At 41.2% G+C, this 25,574-nt stretch overlaps 2 protein-coding genes across 3 annotated transcripts in view; both read right to left on the bottom strand.

Moving 5' to 3' along the window:
* Window positions 1–48: 48 nt before the first annotated feature.
* On the bottom strand, window positions 49–17,824 carry LOC116067026 (mucin-5AC). Its single transcript, XM_031323304.2, has 9 exons — window positions 17,577–17,824; window positions 11,955–12,592; window positions 5,206–5,368; window positions 4,904–5,010; window positions 4,545–4,675; window positions 4,313–4,434; window positions 3,426–3,678; window positions 1,447–1,763; window positions 49–711 (listed from the first exon to the last, which is right to left on the bottom strand). The coding sequence occupies exons 1-9, from the start codon at window positions 17,608–17,610 to the stop codon at window positions 236–238; spliced, it is 2,241 nt and encodes a 746-aa protein (XP_031179164.1). The 5' UTR covers window positions 17,611–17,824; the 3' UTR covers window positions 49–235.
* Window positions 17,825–23,908: 6,084 nt separating this feature from the next.
* Window positions 23,909–25,574, bottom strand: part of sdc3 (syndecan 3) — a 34,465-nt gene continuing 32,799 nt past the window's right edge. For both annotated transcript variants that reach the window (XM_035993172.1, XM_035993173.1), the window contains one exon: window positions 23,909–25,032. In XM_035993172.1, the coding sequence (XP_035849065.1) occupies window positions 24,866–25,032 (167 nt within the window). In that variant the 3' untranslated portion in view covers window positions 23,909–24,865. The remainder of the gene's footprint in view (window positions 25,033–25,574) is intronic.

The raw sequence follows: 25,574 nt of genomic DNA, 5'->3' as shown, positions 1-25,574 counted from the left end.
TAACTGACATGTATTTAATGAAAATCTTGAGATTACAGAAAAAAAGGATTGATAGAACAATGGGCATTTATTGCAGCCAAGCAAAAAGCAGCCCAAACAAGCCTCCTCACATTAATATTTCTACTGAGAACATCCTAATAGTAATACAAATTGAAAATACTGAATTACTCACATTTATACAGGATATGTTAACAAGGATACTTCAAACACACTCTCTCACACAAACAAACATGAGTCAAAAGTGAATGGGGGAAAAGTCGCAATGAAAGTGGCTGTGAATCTCTTGAGGGCTGTCATACTCAGTCTTGACACAAGGGGGCACTGGAGAGCTATCTGGAGAGGCAGGGCTGACCTGAGAAGGCAGCAGGGATGCAGCCTTGGTTGGAGTTATCTCCGCTCTGAGAGAAGGCCGCAGGGTGGACACAGGAGGGAGGACGGTGGTACTGCTGCTGCTGCTGCTGCTGCTGCTGCTGCTGGTGGTGGTGGTGTGTGTACGGTTGTGTGATGAGCGCTGGGAGCTTGCATGTGAGGGCCCGTGGTCCCCCCGGGTAAAGAATGAAGGGGGAGGCAGGGTGGTGGAGGAGGGTGGCTGGTGATCTCGAGCACCTCCCAAGCTGCCGGGGTAATTTGGAGGGCACTGAGTACGCTGGTGGATGGCTGGTTGACTGTACATACTACCCCACGGGTACGACTGGTACGCTGTGATCCCACCTGCAAGGAAACATACGGAACAGAGATGTGACAATTGAGCTTTATTGGATTTAATTTAGCTCTCAAGTTCAGGACCACACCTCAAACACTCCTTATCCTGTCATATGTTTATAAATGCTTACTTGCCCTTTTCTGTGCCCCACCAAGACTCCCCTTTCTCTCCCATAGTCATCTCTCATTGGTCCCTAGGTGTCCGCTGAGCCCATGGTGGCTCTTACCCAAAAGCCTTTCCCATCCCTCAGAAATCATCCTACTCCAACATTATCATCTGCCCATCTTTACTCATACATTTCATATTCAAAAAACACTTATACTAGTGTGTTGTGATGTCCGAGGGATTATGACCAAGACGCATACCATTTGTTGCATGTCTTCCCTCTCTCTCCCAATGTTTACTGTCTAGCTCTAATGTCATTATCAATTAAAGTCAAAAATGCCAAAATAAAAAAACAGTTAATGGTGTGGTCCTTGATCAAGAACTGACTGCAACAGAGTAGCAGAGGTTATTTTGGGCATTCAGGAGTCCAGAAGTAAAAGTCTTTTTCATTTTATGAATAGATAATATTAGGACTAGGACTCCTTCTGACTAGGAGTCTGGGCACTTCCAAGAAGTGGATATGTATGAAACTCTTCCACTTGACTCATCAGTGTACATGATCTACAACTAGATCAGAAAATATCTGGTTCTTAAAAAAGTAGAAAAAAATCAAATCAAATCTCATTCCAGTGACTCACCATTATGACCGGCCGACTGCAGCAGGATTTGTCCTGCGCTCTGGGACTGGAAGTAAGGGTGGCCTCCAGTGGAGTAGGTCACCATCCCAGTGGAGTTTCCCCCGGGGCCAAAGGTAAGGTAGGAGGTGGGGTTGGAATCTGGAGGGTTGGGTGTGAGGTAAGGGGAGGGGGTGAGGTAAGCCACGCGGGGCAGAGATGCTTGAGGTTGGTGCTGGGGCTGGCTGGTGGGGTAGGAGGTCTGGAACTGGTAGGAGAGAGAGTTGTTCTGCTGGCCTGAGGTCATGTAGTCAAGCTTCTCCCCAAAGTCAAATAGAGAACTAAGGACAAAAAGATAAATTTAGTCAAAACCACACACACACCTATAAATACATAGTGTTTCTATGCGAAAAACTGCTATTAATTGTGAATGGGATTAGGGTTGGGTATCGTTTGTGTTTTTCCGATACCGGTGCCAAAACGATACTTCTAAAACGGTGCTTAATCGGTGCCTTAACCAATACTTTTTAAAAACAAAAGATGAAAAAAAAACAAAAGGAAAAGCACAAAACGACAGTCGCCGACATTAAAGAACGGCTTGTATATTGCTAAGGCCATATGGTCAAAATTAAATGATTTCAACTTTGAATGCACCACAAGGCTCACCAGTTTTAAGTAAACGCACTGTCTGTGTTGTTTTTACTACAACGGCAGCTGCTGCGGTTGTACTTCCCGGTGTTGGAATCCTCTACAGTAAAATACAGTCACACTTTACACCATTTAGCTGTCAGCATTTTAACCGTGTTTAATCCAGCTGCTAGCTACAGAAACTAACGTTACCATGCTGCCAAGTGTAATGTTAACTAGCATCACATGCAGCGATGCTTCTGTTGCCTCGAACGTCTGTTTCAGAACATCAAGAGAGAAGCGCAGGCATTTAAGTAGCACTGAAATCCGCATTGCTATTCGGTCCGGTAGATACTGTTCATTTAGGCACCGGTGCCATATTAGCACCAGGTTTTGGTACCCTTCCCTCTATGGGACCTGCAACACGTACTGCATTAAGAAGACTGCAACAAACTATTCTGTATTCAGGAAACAAACTGTACAACAAGAAATAAACAACTTCGTAATCTGTAGTATATGGCAGCTATGTCAAAACAACTGTTCAGTTGGAGCAGAGTATGTAAACTGTGTGCTCAGCGCAACACACACACTACAGCTTCATTAGAGGCCAGACAGTTCCTGCCACTTTGTATCTGTATGTGTGAAAGCAGCATAAGGGTCTAGAGTCAGACATGCTAGCAACTCTGTGAAGCTGTATTTATGCAAAGCGCTGCTTTAAGGTAAATGCTAACGTCAGCATACTCACACAATGACAGGTATTGTTCACCATGTTGACCGTCTTAATTTAGTGCATTGTCTTGAGATGGATAGAGAGGTCACTAGTTTTGCAGGTATTTGATCATAAAACACAGTATTGGACAAATTAAAATTTGCCTGAGACTGCGCCTCTCCAATACAGTGGATGTGTATGCACATACGGTCAACAAATCAAGAAGAATAAATGAACTATTATTTTTGTTGATAGTAGTTCCAATGAAAATATGTTCTTTTGTTATTTGGGTTAACTGACTCTTTAAATCTCTTAACAGCAGGACTGGAACATTTATTGATATTCATTGTTTTGTACTGTCTTGCATTGGGGGATTTCTTTAGTGCTGTGATACATAATTGCAGCTAAAACTAACAAAAATAATTTTGTACAAAGCAATTTTTAACTGAGATGTCTCCCAGCATGATTTCTCAAATATTTCAGAGTGCCAGCCGAAACCGACTCCCACTATTACAGGCGCTGTCTGAGGCATCATTATATCAGTATTTCACAGGATCCCAGCTCCTGTCTGCAGCCTCTGTCCCCCTGTCATCTCTAGTACTCGTTGGTACCCTGTTCAAATCATCTTCTAGTATTCATGTCACAGTCTGTTGTGAACCGAGCTGACCTGGTGTCAGTCTGCAGAGACTGGGTGTCACGATGGGCCATGGTGGAGCCACCCTCCAAAGCATCCAGGAACAGAGGTGAGGTGTGAGCCAGGGTGTTAAGGAGAGGTGGAGTGGGGTTGGCATGGTTGTATGTCATTGTGAAAAGGGGAAGACTAGCTCGCCGCAGGGGGGGAGGGCTGTACATGGGGCGGGGGTGGTATCCCCCCTGAGATGAAAGCTGGTGCTGGCCCACATCTTTCACTCTGGATTGACCTTGGAGGTGACACAAACAGATTTTAGCAAAAAAAATTAAAGCGACACTGTACTTTGCTTTCTGGGGAATTTTACTATCAACATGTAGGGTGAAGGTCCACTGAGCACTAAGTTTAAATATAGCTCAAGTCAATTCATGGATTCTTACAGCATCAAGGTATAGCTTCTCTTGAAGAAAATACTGCAAAGACTGATGGTTGGTCCGACTACAAACTGAGTTATGGAGTTATAAAGCCACGAATTACAGTACTGATAATAAACTGAGATCAAATTTAATTATGCAAAAACAGAGATGATGAACATTTACGGGACTTCGGTGGTTACAACCAAACAAGGCCCTTCATCTCAACATGCCTAACACACAATCTTTAGGATTTTATTGTAACATGTATTACATGTATTGTAATGTTTATATACTGAGCAAAGATTATTAAACCTTTAGCTGTGGAGAAGGTACCATTTGTCTGCTACTTGACATTTCACCATTTAGCAAACCCTAAATCGAGTTAGGTCAGGGAAATAGGATAGTTCCTCCAAAACCAAACTTATTTTTAGTATTAATTATGGCGCACAATGACCTAATAAGGAGCAAAACATTTTAAATAATTGTGTAAATGCATGTGGATTTCAACACTTGGGCTATTGAGGCTGGCCAGCAGGTTGCTGTAGGAGGGCGGAGTTTGGTTGGACAGGGTGGTGAAAGAAGGTGCTGCAGGGGTGAGCTGGGGCAGCTTGGTGGCAAAGTGACTAGAAAAACTGAAAAAGAGAAAAAACATACATACATCAAATTACGCTTAAATACAAGCAATTTGCACCATGTGAGGCGTAACAAAACTACAAAACACAGATGGATTAAACCTTAATACCTGTTGGGTGCCAGGGTGGGAGTGATTTGGTGATGTGGGGGGCTGCTGCTCCTGCTACATCCAGGTCTAGTCTTTGCCGTGATAGAGCGCTCCATTTTTCTCCACTTAGCCCTGCGGTTCTGAAACCAGACCTGGTTCACAGAATGTGACCCATGCAGAGTGAGACCATAAAATGGATATCAGGAAAAATGACGGAGGATGGTGTTGAGAAAATGAAATGAAAAAGGATGAAAGGGTTGGTGAAAAAAGGGAGTCAACGCCGAGACAGGAAGGCTTCATTCTCTGTTTGCTAATTATTCTTTCTTCTGGGAAGTACATCACCAAATAAGCAATGTCAAGGAGTCAGGGAAATTTCTAACCATAATTCTTTGAGGTGTGACACCAACTGAAGCAGCGATGACTTTCCTCTTCTCTGCATCAGGATAGTGGTCTTCCTGGAACAAGGCCTCTAAATGCTCTAACTGATCTGCGCACACACACACACACACACACACACACACACACACACACACACACACACACACACACACACACACACACACACACACACACACACACACACACACACACACACACACACACACACACACACACACACACACGGTCAACTATTTGCATAATCAAATCTGAACACACCTGGACAAACTGATAGCTCAGTTACCAGTACTGTAGAGTGTTCGTGTTTTCTTTTTCGGTGCAGGCTGAAGCAGGCAGCTGTCCACAGTCTCTAATCCCGGCAGCAGAGGGAAGCTCAGAGTCCGGCCTCGACCCCTGGTGCTGTACCGGATGGAGCGTCGAGTGGAGTAGACCTGCGTTATCTCCATCTGCCATGAACCAGACAAACATTACCTAATCTCAGTCAAATTCAATCAGTTAAATATTGTCTGATCTACCATGTATTTCCTTTAAATATGATGTTCTCATTGTCAAGCGTCAATAATCACATTTCTGGTAACCAATATGGGCTAAAAGACTGAAAGGTACTTTAGTGACGACTATTTTGCTTGTGTTTATATGATTGTGGTATTTAACAGAGTTGCTTATTCATGTATTTATTAGACTGAAAGAGCTTAGATATGAAATGCCATTTTATTCAATATTAAATAAATGAATAAATGTGTATGAAATATATCCTGAAATAAATAAATGTATATATAAATATATAAATGAAACCATTCAGAATGAGACCATAAAATGGATTTCAGGAAAAATGACGGAGGATGGTGTCGAGAAAATGAAAGGAAAAAGGGAGTCAACGCTGAGACAGGAAATCTTCATTCTCGGTTTGTAAATATAAATATATAAATGAGTCAAATAGGGATGCAACAATACACTCAACTTACGATTCGATGCACGATTTTAAGTACACAATACGATTTTGTCACGATACTTTTAACAGAATGAAATGACTGAAAAATATTCCTTCATTTATAAACTTAGCACAAAAAGTAAGGACATTTGTGTTTGGTAGATTATATCTCCATGGTAACAACGCTTTTTGGCAATAAATCTTATACCGTTGGAAAGCCTGTTTAGTTCCCTTTCAAATGGTGCCCCATTTGTAAGGAACATGAATTTGTGGGATGAGCAGCAGCACTGAGTATGTGGGTTGCGCCCATGAAAAATTTGCCTAATCTTCTCTGCCATTGCCAAACAGGTTATTTTGCTGTTGCTATTGACACTTGTTTTGAGCTTCTGGTACCCCAAGGTGCTGCCAATCTGGTGCCTGATTTAGAGATGAGATTCTGCAACCCGTGGCAATCCCATATCTCCACAGTCTGGGACCGAACTCTATCCTCCAAGATGACAACGCTCACCCCCACAGGGCGGGGTTTATCAGAGACTACCTCCAGAATGTGGGAGTGGAGAGGATGGAATGACCTGCCAGCAGTCCTGACCTCAACCCCATTGAACACTTGTGGGATCAGCTTGGGCGTGCTGTTCGTGCCAGAGTGACCAACACAACCACGTTGGCTGACTTGCTGGTGACCAGCATGAGGAGGAGGTGCCAGGCTGTTGTGGCTGTGTATGGTTCTTCCACACGCTACTGAGGCTCCTGTTTGTGAAATGAATAAATTGTTAAATTGCCAATATGTCTTGTTTTTTCAAACTTCAATCATCCAATCCAGAATAAGCTGTTTGGCATTGGCAGAGAAGATTTGGCAAATTTTTCATGGGCGCAACCCACATACTCAGCGCTGCTGCTCATCCCACAAATGCATGTTCCTTACAAATGGGGCACCATTTGAAAGGGAACTAAACAGGCTTTCCAACGGTATAAGATTTATTGCCAAAAAGCATTGTTACCACAGAGAAATAATCTACCAAACACAAATTTCCTTACTTTTTGTGCTGGGTTTATAAACTGTGCAAAACAGCAGACGTGTCCTCTTAACAAAAGTGACACTAAAATAGTATTTATTATATATAACAAAAAAATTAAAAAAATAAGATTAAGATAAAATATACTTTATTAATCCCACACTGGGGAAATTCCCTTGTAAAAAACGACTTGTTTATTGCTAAGGCCATATGGTTAAATTTAAAGATTTAAAATGTAATAAAAACTTATAAACTTTTTTCACAAGTCGTTTGGTGTTAAGCCCGACACACTAACCCGACGGGCGACTGTTGGCAGAAAAGGCAGTCGGCTCCTCGAGGTCCAAAAAGTGCCTCAGAACACACCGAAGCGACGCCGACTTGAGCGTGTAATACGTCTCCATAACAGCAGGCGGCGCTAATCTGTATTGTCGCCCAAAAAATGAAAACCGGCAGCTGATTGGACCAACGCGTCACGTGGGTCTGGCTGGTCCCGGATTTTTCAACCGGGCACAATGGCGGCTGGTTCAGAATACGATCTCATACTTTACAAAGATAGTTCACCGAAACGTGTTTCTGAAAACATTTTAAGCAAGAAATAGCCCATGCAGTTGCTGAATCTGTCTTCATTTCAGATCGACAAAGGTCAACTTAAAAGATTTTCGTCAGATTTTGAGAGGCTTAGTCACGCTCATCCTGCTCGTCATTTCCGGGTTAGCACTCTACCAATCAGATTGGTCATGGAGTCCGACTGCCCGCCCTCCGACACAACATGTCAGGTCGGCCAAAATGAAGGCCGACAGCTCCTCGGACAGACGACAGCACGGAACACACCGAATAGACTCGAGTCACTGACCACGCCAGACTGTCTGACAGCGGATTATTGGGTTGGTGTGTCACTGCCTTTAAACGACAAAAAGAAGAAACACAAGATGGCAGAAGGGCATTTTACAATAACCTGGAAAGCAACACAAGCTTATGGAGCCGGACAAAAACGCAACTGTTTATTCGACAGTGGCAGTGTCCACTGTGTCTCAAAGATCAGCTAGTATCCTCTGTGTCTTCAGACACACTTTACATCGTTTAGCTGTCAGCATTTTAACCGTGTTTAAGTCAGCTAATATTACTAGCTAACGGTAGGCTAACGTTACCTACTGAATGTTAACTAGTGTCACACCCCATACTGTTTGAGAATTGCATTGCGATTCATTTTTTATCTTAACCGGTTGTAATCTTTACACATCACATTTAAATCGATTTTAACCGATTAACGATGCATCGTTACAGCCATAGAGTCAATATAGTTAAATAAATAAAAAAAAATGTTTTAAAGGAAAGGAAATGTAAACAAAGTATTATTATTGTCAATGTACTGTATTATTGTCATATAGGCTCTCCCTCCCTTCTTTCTGTCTTTCTTTGTTAACACTGAAATAGCAATCATCTAATGTGATTAAACTTCCATGGAAAGGGGAGTATCTATTTAATACCCAGTGTGGGAAATACGGTATTGAGTGATGAGCTAGCCAGAGAGAGAGAGGAGCTCATGACACTCACACAAGGACTAATTGTTTTTACGAGGTAAATAGTTATATATTTAGCAGCCTATATGTATTATTTTTTTCATAGAAGCAGTCTCCGCTCTCTGCTGTCACATTTCTACCTCTCTCACCCAGGTGAGGGAGCGGTACCGCAGCATATGTAGCAAATGCAACTAAAACAGTGAATGCACAGGCAATTAAGTGATATCCCGCAGTTGTGGTGTTGGTGTCCCGTCCTTTTTGTCTGAGACCACACTGAGTTAAAATGCGGTCAATTTTGTGAGGAGACCGAATACAACACTGCCAAGGTCTTTCAACACAGCTCCGCCGACCGGAAGTGCACACAAGCCGGGTTGAGACCGTAAACAGAGTGGGATGAAGAGAGGATGGCTAATGTTAGGCTAAAGCCTGATTTATGGTTCTGCGGAGGCTCCACGCAGAGCTTTCTCTGTAGCCTACATAAGTGGCCTGAAGTTTACACTTGTGCTTTGGTGTGTGCGTCAAGCCGGCATGTGTGTGTTTGTGGGTAGGAAGAGCGAGGGAGAAGTGAGATGGTGATTAGCTTCGGAGCAAGTAGCGACTCTAGAGTCATAGTGAGAGAAACAAAGTGTCTCCCCTGTGCTTTCTGACCAAGGTGGGAAATATGTAGCAGGAAAAGTTAACCCTCGCCTTGATTTCATGTTGTTTATGGAGGAGAAATCCATAATTTTTCGAGAGGCGCACGCCACCAACCTACGCCGGACCCTATGCTGTAGGTTCGTGTCTCCACGTACCTACGTATGTAACGGGGTAGATTCTACGCAGAAGTATAAATCAAGCTTAAAAGGAGAATTCTGACTCGATTTCAACATGTAGCTCTGTTTGTAAATTTGGAGTGCTGTCAGTAGCAAGAAAAACGAAAACAATCGGTGCTGCTTACACTGTGTTATCCTCCTGCTAGCATTAGCACCCAGTGTGTTGAGACAGCAGTTGCTTAGGGACCGTCTACAAACTACTATATTTGCATCTCTTTTCGGTGTTGTAGTTTGTAGACGGTCCTGAAGCACTCCTTGCAGTATCAACAACCGGAACTAAACAGAGCTGAATTAGCAGAACTTTTATGCATTTCTTTCACATCTACTGCAGTCAGATTCACTGTGTTCACTCGGAAGGAATCACTGCACATGGGTAGGCACTTTTAATGACATTTTGAACATGTTAAGAGGCTAAAGACAAGTTTAAAACTTGCCCTGTTTAAGCCTGTTAGGTGCAAACTGTAGCAGGAGGATAACACGGTGTAGGCAGCACCGATTGTTTTCAATGGCAAGTTCAGTTTAAAGCCCTTTCAGATATTTCTTTCGACAAGACTAAAGTTATTTGCATGTACTGTCCATGTGAATCGAGTTACCGCCGGAGAATGTTGAGTCTCAGATACCACTTGAGCATTAAAAATGTAATATTCAACTGATCTACAATTATTTTCTTAATTGTTTGGTTTATTAAATGTGAGAATATAGAAAAATGCCCATAGCAATTTCCCAGTGTCCTATGTATTGTCTTCACATTGCTTCATTTGTTTGACCGTCTAAAACAAAGATTTATCATAAAAAAATGCAGTAAATCCTCACAAAGCTGGGACTTCTTCCTGGTTACTTTTATTTTGTAAAGAGTGAAGCTTGAAATCAGTGGAAATGTATATATGATTATCTATGATTCTGGGAGGTGAGCAGAATACAAAATACAGATTACTTCATGGTGTAGACTGGCAAATAATGATGAAATAGAATACATTTTCCTCATTTCCCCTTACATGTTTTCACAGTAAGATGAAATGATTTGACACAGTTTGACATTCTCCAATTGTGGTTATTCCAATGTTTTAATGAAGCTCTTTCCCCTTCTGATATCACACTACACCATACACTGAGCCAAATATTCAAATTCAGGATGCTATATTCACAGCTGCATCATTAATATTGCAGAAGGTTGTAGGTGTGCATCATTTCATACATACTGCACTGTAATTGTACATGACAGATGAGTTATTATTAGAAACCTGGAGATCTTCACATACAAACATGTCTGTTGGGCTGAAGAAGTTAAACCTCATGCTCTGCCAAACATTATTCAAACCCATAGAAGTTTGTTTTCAAGTCTTACAAACATCCCAAAGTTACCAAAGATCTCAAATCTGTCAGTCGGAATTTGGGGGAAATATGTCTAAAATGAATCAGCAGACATGCATAATATTTCCATTGGATTGAATAGTGCAGCCATAAAAGACATGGTTATTTTAGTAAGAATATTTTAATAGTATGTAACCATCATATAGCCTAAATAAAGAGCTGCCACAATGTGATACAATCTGATGCTATCCAACACAACTGTTGACATAAAGTCTACTTTTATGATGCCTATAATGTCACACTGTCATAGAGGTGTTAATTCAATTAAATGTTTAAGCACTAAGGGCATACGTAGTTGTGGTGTTGTACTGTACTGAATTTCATTCAGAGTTTCTAATTTCTGCAACCCTCATGTATGTAAATAAGGATAACAAAACATTTGCTCTATGTTTTATTCCTTCTAATTTTACTGTATGTTATGTTTTACTGTTTACTTTTTGTAAAGCACTTTGGATACCTGCTGGTTGCTGTAACGTGCTATATAAATAAATGTTGATTGATTGATTGATTTGAAATCCCTCAATATAATGTAGTCCAGTATAACACAACCTTTTACTAGGACCTCAATAATAAACATATTGTTTTTTGGACAATCCTGGAAATGTATACATGTCCAACAATGTCCCCAAAAACTGAACATAAACTTCCTAAAGGTAGACTTTATGACAGGTGTTGTATTGAATTGCAGTTGACTGTAGAGGCGTATCTAAAAAAAGTGTTCACTAAGAGTATATTACATATAATGCCACACAGATTTTTTTCCAGTCGTAAAGTCAATTAAAGGGTAACTCCAAGTGTTTATTGGTCTTGGGAAGTGCTACATATGTAAATACATTTAAAGAAGTTGCACAAAGCACATCGTTAGATCCAGAGAAAGCTGCGCAAAATCTGATAAAATGCATCGGTTGGGTCTGAGGACTACAAGTTTGAAAATTAAACAAATCTGGGGTTGTGGAGTCAGACAGAAGTGAGTTTACCAGATCTCTGTAGCAGCTACTCATCTCTGCTTGAGGCTAGCGGCTCAAGGCTACAATAGCCATAACTAGCATAAACACTTGAATCACTGACCAAACTGTCAACAGTCAAGTGGCATTATAGGTAATGTATGCACCAGGTCCTGACAAGGAAGAAGAATGCATGGAATGAAAAAGACTATATTTCTGGTTGTGCTGCATCAATTTTGATTACTTTTTTTAAACTGTCCACCATGAGTCTGACAATGATATAGGAGTGCAATGCTAAATCAGTGGAGTACTTTTTTTAAGTGGAAATAAAGGTGCATTAAGGAGTTAAAAAGTTCTGGAAATATGGTTCAGGTACAATGTTGGTCACTATATGTTCGGAGCTCATCCAGGGATTGATAAACAGTGACAGTCTATTCTTACCTCGAGAGGCTGTGGGCCCTGCTGGGGGGGACTGTGAAGCCTTTTTGTCCCGTGAGGCTGAGGAGGTGCAGGTTGGATCGGGACTGGAGGTTGTGAGGAGTACAGCAGGGGAAGAGGAGCTGAAGGGCAATACAGCCCTGTACCCCCACAACCCAGGTAGACAGGATCAGACAGGTCGCAGCTGTTCATGAGGCCAATGGGAGGCTCCGACAGAGCTGAGCTCTCCTCTGAGCTCATTGCTGACACCTCCTGTATCTGACTCTCCTTTTTCTCCTCAAACCGCAACTCACTTACAGCTTTTAAACCTCTCTTGTTTCTCACTCGCTCACTTTGCTTCTTACCTCGCTTCTTCCTACTCTTTTTCTTTTCATCTTTCTCTTCTAGACTTTGTGTTTCTCTGTCCTGTTGCTTATCAGCGATTGTTTGCTTGTTGTTATCAATCTTGTCTTCCATCTGCCCCCCCTGTGCCTCTTCCGCTTCCAGCCTTATCTCTGGCTTTACCTGCTCCTCTTCTTCTCCCTCTGTCGTTATCAGTTCCTTTTCTGACACAACATTCTTTTCTTTCTCCTCCTCCCCTTCCATGTCTTCTCGGTCTGTCTCCTCTCCTGCCAGTTCCTCACACAGAAGGCTTGGACAGTCTGCAAGTGTGAAGTGAGAGTTGTTTTTTCTTTTTACTTTTGTCTAGGTTCTGTAAACCCTGGACCACTTTCATTTATATAACATGGATCAGCAAGTTATCTGTACTTTGTCTTTAGAACACCTACTATTAATTAAACCAGAAACTTCTACATAACTTTGTAACATGTACCAGAATGCTGCAGCCAGATTTCTAACATGGACTAAGAGAAAAAAAACATTACATCTGTCCTTAAATCATCAAATTAGCTTTTGGTGTTAGAACTGACTTTAACACCACCTACCAGTGTTGGGCTAGGGTTGTCTGATCAGGGTTCAACCCTCCTTTTGGAAATTCAAACCAAGCCAGTCTACATGGGTATATTACAATGCAGAGCTCACCTGGCTCAACCCAGGAGCAATGCATAACAATTACCTTAAGTGCTAGAAATGGGCGGGGCTTTCACCTCATATTCAGAGTACAGCTAACATCACATACTCCAGCAGAACTGTTCTGTAGCTACTTGAATCTGTCATTGTACATTGTAGAGATAAATAAAGCTTAGGCTACTTTATGATTGTTTCGCAGTGATTACGTTCTAAAGCACAGTAAAATAACCATCAAACACTTCTTAGATGATTTTGTGCAGACGATTTCTCCTCTATATATTTATTGCAGCAGCTGGACAAGAAAGTAGGTTACTCTAGTATCGATTTTTGACTATTTTAAGACAAGGGGAGAACATTTCTCTTTGTTTGATTTCATTAAAAGTAAAGTTGGACTTTGCTGTTGGCTTCACAACTCATTTAAAAAAAAAAAAGACAAGATAAAAACAAGAGAGAGATTCGCGCTACCCAGCAGCTGCACTGGACTGCAGGCTGAAGACGTCTTGTGCCAATTAGGGAGTAAGTGCAGCAGTGCAGAGAGAATTAAACTAAACTTATTTTCATATGTTTACGTTCTAACGCTGGTTTTCTACAAGCAGTTTTGCCTGTTAAACTCAGCTACTGCTCTGCCGGCAGACTAGTGAACATCCGGGCATCCACTGCCAGCGGACTGTTCGGAAATGAATTGAACCGCTCCTGTCTGCTGTTGTTGAAGCTGCCTGTAAAAACCTAGTTATATACAGTCTATGGTGAAAACGCAGCGTAAATCACAGTGAGACAAATTTATGTTGTTATTTTGTCAAAGTGTGCGGCGAATATAGGCGGCGACCTGTGACGATTGCCCCACTGTCATTTCCAACCAATCACATAATTTGTCCCACCCCAGTTGTTAGCGACCCAGGCCGTGCGCAATTCACATTGAAATCGACCCTAGTCTACCCTTATCAAACCCACCTGGGTTGCGAAGCCGAGTAGTTTGAGGAGGGTTACCCAATTCAAACACACAGTCAACCTGGGTATAACCCTGATTGAGCCATTGGTGTGAAAGGTATTAATCTGCCTTGGCCTTGCTCCACCATCAGTTAGATATACTTAAGAGATATGAAAGGTACGTACCAAAACTCAATTAAATTTATTCGGTGAGGCTGCCTTTAGTTTTAATGCTCGCAGCTGCTGAAATAGATTCCCTAAGGACTCTAAATAGTTACTTAAAAGCAGCCTTAAAACATTTATTTACAGTTTTTTGTATCTTTTTTGTTTCCTTCTTAATCTTTATGTGAAGGACATTGAGTTCCCCCAGTGTTTATAATTTGAAATATACAGTAAATATTAAGCTGAGAGGCTGTGAGTTAAGTGCAGGGGTGGAAGTAACAAATTTATTCTTGTTACTGTATTGTGCTTTGCTATATTTCAAGTTGCACCCGTTAATAGAGTAAAAACAAAAGTCACATTCAGTTGTGAGAATGGAACACAAGAAAGGAGATAAATCAGGAGGGCGGAGTTCGATAGAGGTGACACTCTGCACTCAGCTGACACTCCAGAAAACGTGTTGTAAATGTTTACATTCACCGACCAAGGGTTAGCCGTCAGCTAGTCTGGATCAACTATAGTACATTTCCAGGATAATTGCCGCCACTGATGTCCCTTTGCTTCTGCTCTCTGTGTGTTGCCGTTCTTGAAATCTGTTCGCTTTGACAAACAACAAACTTCGAGCTAGCAAGCTACATGCTGAAAATGGCAAGTTATGAAGAAAATTTGGATTGTGCAACAAGGCAGGCCTGCTTGATTCTTTCAGGGAATGATTGTAAAGATTTACAAAGAATATATCTATGGCATTTACTATCTAACTGGAGCATTTTGGGACCAATTGGTGGGGACTGCTGTAGACGAAGTACACACAGCGATAAACTGGTAAGAGCAAATTGCGTTTAACCATGTATCCAGCTAATTTAAATAGCTCACGTTACTGTATTGTGTGAACAGTTAACTTATATTGTACGTGGTGTTTTCTTTTGAGAGGTGCAAATGTTCCACCGAAACATCCCAAGACTTTGCAGAGCAATAGCAGTAGCGCCGCCCAAGGCAATTGTTATTGGTTTAAAGAAATGCAAAGAATCCAGAGCGTTTTTTTCTCATATCCTAGAATGTATGTGTAGAGGGGCCGGACCTTACTCCACAGTGCTTTGGAGATAGGTCTGGCAATGTGAGACTAGTCGTCAGCGGGTGGGAAGGGTGCGGAACAACGATTGACTTATCACCTCAGTAAACATTTTGCTAATAAGTTTCAATAAAAACTAGTCAAACAAAGGTTTATGAACTATTTATTGAAAACAATGACTACATAACATTAACCAATAATTTGGAAAGAAATAACTATTTACATATTAAACAAATTTAAAAGATGATACAGATACAGATGAAGTGTAGCCATGATGTGCTTTGTCAATTAAATCTGGTTGGTTTGTCAAATGTTATGGTTCAGCAGATTAAATACCCGATTACCCGGAGCCCAAATGATGTGTTAACAACTCAACCTTAATATTATACTATGATCCATACAGAAAGATCTCATCTTAACACATCTCTGTCATTCAAACAACTCTGAGTTTAGTTTCAAACTTGTACAGCCAACTCAATAAAATCTCAAGTTTTTATTCGGGCTCAAGTCCATAAATACAGTCAATGGATACAGGCATGGAGAACAGGAACTGAAGGCTCGGTTAGCAACGATTATCAGTTAGCTCCGGTCAGCTGTGTGGAGTGGAGCAGACTGCCGCGGAGAGGGTGAACAACCAGATTCTGTTTAATGACGTTCAGAAAGCTTTCGTGTGACCGCGGCGTTTATATGTTTTATTAGTACAGTTAATTCCACGGCAAGACCACCAGCAGCATGCTAATACTAACTAGCTCTGAGCGTAAAGTGAAGAGCTAGTGTTAGATGGTAACTTAAGGGAAAGTCTGCCGATTTTCAACCAGCTCTGTGAACTGCCGTACATGAAGATGAACGGCGCCAGTGCCCGGAGGTAAGCGCTTACCCGCCGGCAAAACTCCGCTGGATGACTTGCGTGAAAATCTGCGACTTTCCCTCTTTGCTTTTAGCGTACACGACACTGGCTTAGCCGCATCATCCTCCCCAGCTCTGTCCAAATATGGTCACTTCTGGCTCCAAAATAGCAAAATGACGACAGCCAAAATGCAAACTCCTGTCTTCAATACGGCCATCCAGAAACCAATGGGTGACGTCACTGATGCTATGTCTATTGCTGTATCTCAAATTGCGCACTGTACTTACATTGCTATTTTGAGTACATAGTGTGTCCACACTGACTGAGTATGGCCAAATGCAGTGCACTACAAGTACCCAGATGCTGCATTCAAAACAATGAGTGTGGAACGATGGACACTACTCTCGCCCTCAACTGTCGCCATCTTTGCTACGGAGCGGATCCTACAGGCCCAGTAACGTATTCTCAAACTTGTGAAAATGGCGGGTGAGGAAGCTGCAGCTGTTGCGATTGAAACGGCAAACACCGAACTACACATTTAATTTATACATGTTTTTTTTCAATAAAGTAGCACTAAAGGCTACTGTAGTCGGATAGTGAGAAAACAAGCCGGTATATATTTTAGCAGGCAACAATAGGAGGCGGAGGGCTCCGCCCGGTTACAATTAACCATTAAAAAGAAGAGGAAGAAGAGTCATTTCGGGGTCAGTGCATGCAGTGCAATGGTTGTGCACAATTTGAGACAACACTACCCTGTTGAAATGTAAGCACTACATCTGTGAGTACACACTGTACTCAGCCCCTTTAAGAAGCAGGAGCAAGGGAATTTTTAGCATTTTTCTTTATAACTATTTACGAACTATCAAAATAGTTAAACCCTGTTGGATCTGAATGTAACTAAAAATGTAATTTACAAAAAATACAATTAAACCTTCAGCTGAATAATTACAATGTGACCAATCTATGTAATTAAAACATTTTAGAGACTTCTTGGGGCATGTGTTAGAGGGGACATGGACACATCACCTGTCTAAATCCTATCTACGGCCATGTTTGCAACTGTTTGACAGTTTAAAATATTTTATTTTATTTGACTTTATATCTGGGGAAAAAAACTGCCTGTAGTGTAAAAAACAACTTCGTGTTGGAGGAGTTATTTCTTTCATATTTCGTGATTTATGCGGTGACCTGCAGGTTGAATAAAAACTGATAAACGTCATCCTCACAAGGACCTGCTGCCTGCAGTGACTTAATTAGTGTCCCAGCTGTGCAGCGCCTCGTGCCACCTCACCTGACCGTTAATTAACTCTGAGCTGCGAGTTGCAGCTAAACTAGCTAACCTGTCCCCGTCAACAAACACCGGGTCGTGAATGTTAATAGCCGAGTTTTAAATTACTAAATTGTCTCTGTGGAGCTGAGCAGCACGGGGAGCTGAACCTCACAGGAAAGATTAGGAGCTTTAAATACACCCAGAAAGTTTTAAAAGTCTTTCAAAGTTTACAAAATGACACAGCGGTCGAGTAGCCTAAAGTATGTCTCTGGTGGACAGGTGAAAATTGCCAAAGCAAGCCAATGGAAAAAAAAAAACATTAAATGTCAGCCTATATGTCCTTACCAAAATCCTCAGCTTCATCGCAGTCTTCGTCCATTGCGACGGTCAAAACCAAGAAACTTGTACTAATAATCAATTAAGCAACGCAGGGTAACGAAGCGAATTGCTCCTGGTCTGGAGGCTAATGAGGCTGATTGAATGATTAGCTACCTACATCAGCAGTGTGACGGAGAATTATCGCGTGAAGGGTGAAACTGAACCAGCCAATCAGTGATCAGAACAGGCCCACTAAAAACCTGTAGCAGTCTGAGAGATATAGCCTATAATATGAAAACAAAGTCATGTGATCAATTTTACCCTCAATTTACATTCTTTAAGAAAACTGCATTGTTTTGAATTCTGACTCTGTGTTTTACTAAATCAATTTATTTGTTATTTTGGCCAACTTTTCTATTTATAAATCAACATTTACAAGTTTACTGAGATGATTATCTATGTCAAACAATACATTTAATATATACCTACATGTACCAACAACAAGGCTGTTAAAACACAAAGCACCTGTAAGCTTTACAAGGTTGTTACTTATTAATTGGATGGAGTGTTGATATACACAAGTTGTCTATTACCTGCCATAAACTTTTAAAAAACTGTGTAATATGTATACTCATCAGTGGCAGAAAGCAACTAAGTATGTTTACTCAAGTACTGTATTTAAGCACAACACACCCCCAACCACTCCACCTTAGTGTTGCTTGTGTATTGATGCATTGGTATTAACAATCTTATATTATCATGTATAACATTTGTCACAGGGGCATTTTTTTCTGCAGGAGTATACTCTTTCTTGTAAAACTTTATTTTTATATGAAGTAGTTTTACATTTTTTTATTGGTACTTTTACTTCTTCCACTACTGATATTTATAAAACATGTGGCAGTGGCACTCAGAAGTGAATTTCAATGATCTCCTTATAACTTCCATGGTATCACTATAATAGTGAAATATACAAATTTTGTTGGGACTCATATCTCAATAAAATTAACTGTTATCATAATTTGGATATCGAATAAACCCTAGCCCTAGGTTAATAAAAGACAAGATTATTATGAATATTGAGTCATGTAATCCATTATAATGTGTTTTAGGTTTTCAGTGCAGGTTGACTCAACTTAAAAAACAAAAAAACATTCAGACATTTATGTGCCCTTAAATCTAAAAACAAAAATACAACATAAAACTGAAGCGAAGGCTTTTTGGCTGAAGAGTAACAAGGCTCTTGGCTTGTGACCCCTTAACACAAAACAATGCCTACTTAACAAATGTTGTACCCAGTTGTGACCAGTTCAATGAAAGAGTGATGTCTTTATTTTGATATAAATAAAGGTCTTAAAAGTTGAAAATGTGCAGCTATTTCCAAAAAAAAAGCAAAAGATTAAGCATAAAGGTAAATTGAATGTCCGGTAAAAAAATAAGCAGGAGTTTGTGAATCCGAAATGTTTTTCCTGCTTTCCTTTTTAATAATCTTGTGACCCCTCAGAGTTATCCTGGGAGTCTTTGTCGGGGTCCAGTGCCCCAGATGGGGAACCACTGCTGTAAATGAACGATACATAATGCTGATCCTTTGAGCTTCTTATTCCACAAAGGCCTAAACATAAATAACAGCTCGCTATCTATTATTCAGTTGTTTCAGTTGTTCCACTGTTACCCACCAGATGGGGTACTGACTGGACCCCATGCATTTCAACATTTTTCTGTCTACTGCAACTCTACTGTTCTACCCTTCCTAAACAGAAAAAACACTCACATAAATCCCCTCTGTGAGAGGCACATTTCTATATCAGCAGCCTGACTTAGCAAGGCCAAGACAGCTTGTTGTCTTCTCTGGATCCAGGAAAATGCCATGTGCAGACTCACTGGTACTCCACCACTTCAGGTAACCTTGGTTTTATCTGGTTTGATGCAAAGAATATCAACTGAAGCCCCATTTAGAAAAATTCCCTTTCCTGTGCTCACAAATCCCCATGGACAGTTTATCTAATCACATAAGTATATTTTTATGCAATGACTTAAGAATAACTTAATAGCTCTGGCTTTTCCTCCCATGAGGGTCTACTGAGTAAAGCAAGTGTAAATAGGCTGTTAAGAGGCTGTGATCACACATATATATAAAGTAGCTCTGTCAGATGTAGAGTCAAGGCATACAGCGTGTAATGTTACTGGGTCAGAAATGCTGTGTGATAACACTAGAGTGAGACTTAATGTCTGCATGGGACTTCTTTTGAATGCATGTTACTAAAATATATTCTCATTCTGAGCAGCCATTTCTTATGCACTGTTTCAAGTGCCTCACTGTTAAGTCCTGAGTGTCAAACAAATCGTGGGCCTAGAGTTTGAGTTCAATCCAGCACCAGAGTCAGAGCTAAGCAAGGATCGAAAGGTTCAGTTCACCCAAATTACAAAAAAAAAAAAAAATCACACAATGTGATATCTGGTAATGCAAACCTTTTAGTTTTTTTGCTTATGTTTTGAGATATCTGTCTCTGAGATGTATTCCTCCTCCCAAGCTTAGTGGAAATACATGGAATTTAATTTGTAACGCTCACAGCATTGAAAAATCAGATTTAAATAATTCAACAGTAGTGTCTTTGCAGCAACAATGTCCTGGTTTGGTTTAATCCAAAGACCACACTGATAACAGTTGTCACTGACAACAGTGCTTTCTACCAAGAGAATTTTGAATGTTGATAGCCTTTAAAGGGGAACTATGCCGTTTTTTTTTTTTAGCTTAATTTACCTTAACTGAACAGCTTCGGAGTCATTGGAATGGTTATATGACTTTTTTCGGGTTAAATGGTGGTTGTCTCGCTTCCCTCTAGCGCCTGTGAGCGGAAAAACCACCCTTGCAACTTTCGGCCGGCGACCTGCATCTGGAAGTATCGCGTGATATCAGGTCTCGTGATGTAACAAATTGCTTCACAGCACTGCATGCACTGCATACATCCACGCCCCCATTCAGGAACCGGCTAGCACAAGAACAAGCTAGCGACGGCAAAAAAGAAGCAGAAAGCTAGGAAAGCAATGTCGGAGGAACAGAGAAAGAGGAAACGGCAGACTGACCGAGCGAGGAGTCAGACACAAGTAAACATAGGAGCTGCCAAATATCTATTCCAAAGCTGTAGGGGGAGCTCTATAGAGAAATCTGTGAGCAAAAAGTGAGCAAAAAGAGAGAAAACAGCGAAGTAATTGCCAAAACTGCATAGCGCCCCTTTAATTGTGATTAGCAAAAGTAACCAAGACACTGTATCTGAAAAGAAATGTTGCTGTTTGTGAAATGCATTTCAAAAGTAGAAGCTGAAATGTCAGAAACAGATATTGGGAGAATAAAGTTAAGCCTATATGCATGGCTACATACCACTAAAGGTTTTGTAAATATGTTTTTTTAATTCCATAAAGTCACGTTATTTATGTAGAAATTTTACAAACTGCAGCTTTAATAGGGGCTGGAGAGAGTACTATTGAAGAAGGCAAAGCAATCGATCAACTTAAATATTACTCAAGTAGAACCTGGATTAGTTGTGTTAAACACTCCCAAGTTTAAGTACATAAGCAGCTCTTCTGAAAACTATTCCACGTAGCAGGTACATTTGGTGATGGTGAAAAGGCCAACAGGGCTGACTATATTTTGATCTCATTACATTCCTCTCCAATTCTTTGTTGCTCTGCAACATAGCCACACTCTTTTTATTTTACAGAAAAGCTTTTTTTCCACAGTATGAGTGACAAGAGCTTCCTAAAACGTAGTATTCTTGTGATTTATTATGTAATGTATTATGTAAAGTCCTTTAATACATTCACCCATTATCTATACCTGCTTATCCTTTAGCTGGGCCGCAGGGGACTGGAGTCTGTCCCAGCTGATATTAAGCAAGAGGTGGGGACACTCTGGACAATTTATAATTATACTAATGAACAAAGATGGATTACTTTGACCCCTAGAGGCTGATTGGTTTTGGTAATTCAACTATTGGTGTATTTGTTAGGGAATTAGCACAACTAAAGTGGGTCTGGTATTGTTGCCTAATCTTTTAGCCCTGTGTCGATATCAATATTATTTAGTTTATATTGAGCACACATGGTGCAACTTCCTAAATCAAGTTGTTTTTAATCAAATCACGCAATCTGACTCCCAGAAAATCTGGAACCAGGTAGTATTTTTTCAGGACATGGGTACTGGTTGGTTTCTAGGTCTCTGGGCAAATAATGAAGTTGCAATGTGCTGTCTGGTGTGTGCACTATACTTGAAGGAATAGTTCGACATTTTGCAAAATGCCGGGGAGTAAGCCAGCCACCAGTTAGCTTAGCATAAAGACTGAAAACAGGGGGAAACAGCTAGCCTGGCGCTGTTTTAAGGTAACAACGTCCACCTACCAACACCTCATGTATTACTGGACACTAACAGCAGAATGGAAAATTATAGATATCTTGATATATCCACCACAATTGAAGAAAGACAAGAAAGGACAGATTTACCCAACCAGGTTTTTTATTTGGAACAGAGTGGCAGATTAGTGACAGGGCGGTGGCGTGGAGGATATGCCTCCTCTCGCTCACTCAGCCAATGACAGAAACTCAGCCTTAAAAAAATGCAAATGTATAAAAACAGGAATGGGAACAGCAAACATAGAGTAGTGTAGCCTCCGTTGGGCTTCACACACACATGCATACCTACACTCACACACGTACAAATTTACCCTCTCTCACAGACACACACACGTCTTATTTGGCTACGCAGGCTTAGATGGGTACAAACACACATTTACACTTTGACAGTCACTTTAAAAAAGACAGTACGTGTTAAGATCATTCCTGCCTGTGAGAAAGTGGCGTGTTGTCTGTCCGTCTGTCCTGCGGCAGAAAGACAGACAGTCAGACAGTGAAAAGACACAGTCAGTGTGTGTGAAAGCCACTGTGAGGGACCAGCTGCCCCTCATTCAGCAGTGAACAGACTAAACACTCACAGACACACACAGACACACAGACACACACACACACACACAGACACACACACACACACAGACACACACACACACACACACACACACACACACACACACACGTCGACAGGCTAGTCAGTGTACACAAGAGTCTGCTGTGAAATACCAAGGTGAAGCACTCAAGCATACATACACATACACACAGGTGGCGCGTTAAGATGAGGTGTACACACACACATATTCTCACACTGGCAAGGGGGCAAGCAACATACACACACAGGAGTGGAAGAGGTGTGTTACCTGTCTGTGGAAGAGCGTGAGAACTGCTGGAGTAGGTAAACACACACTCAACCACAGTACATTCCAACTTTAACTCAACCCTCTTTTCTTTCAAACGCACAAAAACACAAACAGGCATCCACACACACCCAGACTAGTATAATTTTTGACTCCCATGCATTTTGTTCTACAGTACTGAGTATAATAGAAGCTACTAGCCCAGTCGCACTGGTGTGGTTATTGTTACAATCTCTTAGATAGAAGCACAGCCCTCCTGTCTTCTCACATTCCCCTTCCCAAACCAAACCCCTTTCCCCCATTGTCCCCTCCCCAAACAGAGTCCAACAGCAGGTTAAAGTTGACCCCATAAACACTAATTCCAAGTCTGTTTCTTCTCTGCTTTAATGACAAAAGTTATGATTTTGATTGAATTAGCGCATGTGGGATCAACTTCCCACGCAGATTCACATTTCCTGTTTTCCATTACGGCCCATCCCGCTTCCCAGAGGCCCCTCCCATCCCCAAACAGAGAGCCAATGGTGGATGAAAAACAAAGTGAGGCATGCAAAATGTGCTTTGCGGAGGTGAGGTGGGGTGGGGGGTGGGGGGCGATATCGGATGACGTGATGACTGGACACGTAGTTGTGCTTTTACACAAACAGACCAAACTCTAAACCAACCGACAACTGATCTATAACTAATCAATAACATATTGAAACCACCTGATCTCGCTCTTATCACAAGTGATGACTTTCACAATGACGATGATTATGGGTCTGATCAGTGTTTGAATGATATGAATAACAGTAAACTCTGTGTCTGTGTTGTGTATTTAAATAACCGGCAAGTTATATGTCTGCACTTGTTTGTGTGTGTGTGTGTGCATGTGTATGCGTTTGTGTGTGTGTGTGTGTGCGCGTGACGAGAGCACAGCTCATCTAAAGTGATGACGGATGTGATGAATAAAAACTCTTCATGATCATGCAGATGGTTAGTGATGCCAGAAAGGATACGCATATATTTACATATAAACTTTTTTTTTAAACTGCTAAATACACATCCTCCTGTTCAAGTGTTATTATTAATATTATTATGATATTATTATTATTTTTATTATTATTCACCATCCAGCCCAAAACATTGATATATTATTGGTTATTATTACTATTTGTAACTAGTCTTTGTACAGCTTAGAGGAGCAGATTGGATGCGTGAGCAAACCTCTATGCGACCAGCTAATGTTTCCACAGCGGCTCCTCAACGTTGTGAAACACACAGAGGATTGAGCACTGTTTTCTGGTTGGCCGAGCACAGAAAGAGAGGTCAGAGCCACCTTAAAGCAGATACAAGTGAGTGTGCATGTATGCATGTGCATGTATGTAAGCATTTGTTTATGTGGCTGTATGAATGTGCGTATGTGTCGTTGCGCACCAGAGTGATGGAAGGCACCAAAGAGACCTTTCCTCTCACCTTTGACCCTGGGCTCTGTGTGGCCAACCAGACGCTCTGTGTGTTTACCGGGGGGGTGAGGGGCAGAGTCGAGCCCATCTCTTTCCTTTTCTTTTGTGTCTCGCTCAGCTCGCCTCGCCCCTCTTCTCTTTCTTTTTAGCCTTTTCATTCGCTCCATAAAAACAGAGGAAGAACTTTTTTTGTGCTGGAAAACACAGGTTAAGAGCTTGTGTTTTGTTTTGTTTTCTTACAAAATAATCATATCATTACATACAGAACAAGATAATCTGTAGAATATTAATAACAACATTTACTTTAAAAACATCTTGTGTGTATGTGTTATTTTTTCAGAATATATTTGGATTTTTTTTTTGTCTTTTTTTGTCCTCTTTTTTTCGTTTTCATTGAAAAGAAAGTTCCAAGTCTGTAGAGAGAGAGGCGCTCTCAAGTGTTTCAGAGACAAGAGGAGAGAGGGATAAGGAGAGGCGAGCAGATGAGGGGGAGGCAACGAAGAAGAGCAGGAGGAGGAGGAGGAGGAGGACAGGGGCTTAGAGTATTTTTCTCTCTTCTCTGTCTCACTCTCTCTCTCTCCCCCTGTGTGAGGTGTGTCTCTCTGGCATTCGAGTGTTATGCGTAAAACTCCTCCTGCTTGTCTGGTTTCTGGTAGGTGACGGTGGCTTGTTTGGGTTCCTCTAGTGTGTAGCTGCCCTCGTCCTTCTTCTTCATCCTGTACACCAGCAACATCACCAGGAAGGCAGCAAACAAGGCACCCACTACTCCTCCCACTATCACTGCTGAAGGAAGACAGAAAAAGAGGGTGGATATCTTAAAAACCTTCCAGAACATTACAGATCCTAAACAGAAACATACACAGACAAACACTAAAATACCATTAGAGCCACAGTTACATTCTGCGGCAGACTACATCACTACAAACGCATTGCATCAAACACTGCTAGTCTGAAAGCAGAGCAAAGCTACCACAACATTTCTATCACCTAGCTGCTAAGTGAAGACTGAGAAGCCTGAATGTGCCAACATGCGTTCTGTGTTGCCAACAGCATTGTGCTTAATTGTGGCCCTGCAGTGCTACTTATGGGGCTGGTGTAACCAATCTGCAGCAGCTGCATGCATTTTACCACCTTCTTCTGCAAACATCGCTAATGAACTCTTGCTGCGTGTGATATATTAATGTGTGGTTATCAAATGGGTGGAAAAAATGTCCTTTGTTAAACTAATTGGTATTGGTGCCAAAATGGAGAACATGTTTTGTTTCCAGTCATTGTGTGGGAGGTGTTTACTTTGTTTATTCCATTACTGCCAGGCTCGGTTATTT

The sequence above is a fragment of the Sander lucioperca genome, chromosome 16 (assembly GCF_008315115.2).
Source record: "Sander lucioperca isolate FBNREF2018 chromosome 16, SLUC_FBN_1.2, whole genome shotgun sequence".
Lineage (NCBI taxonomy): Eukaryota > Metazoa > Chordata > Actinopteri > Perciformes > Percidae > Sander > Sander lucioperca.
This window is presented reverse-complemented; position numbering and strand designations above follow the sequence as displayed.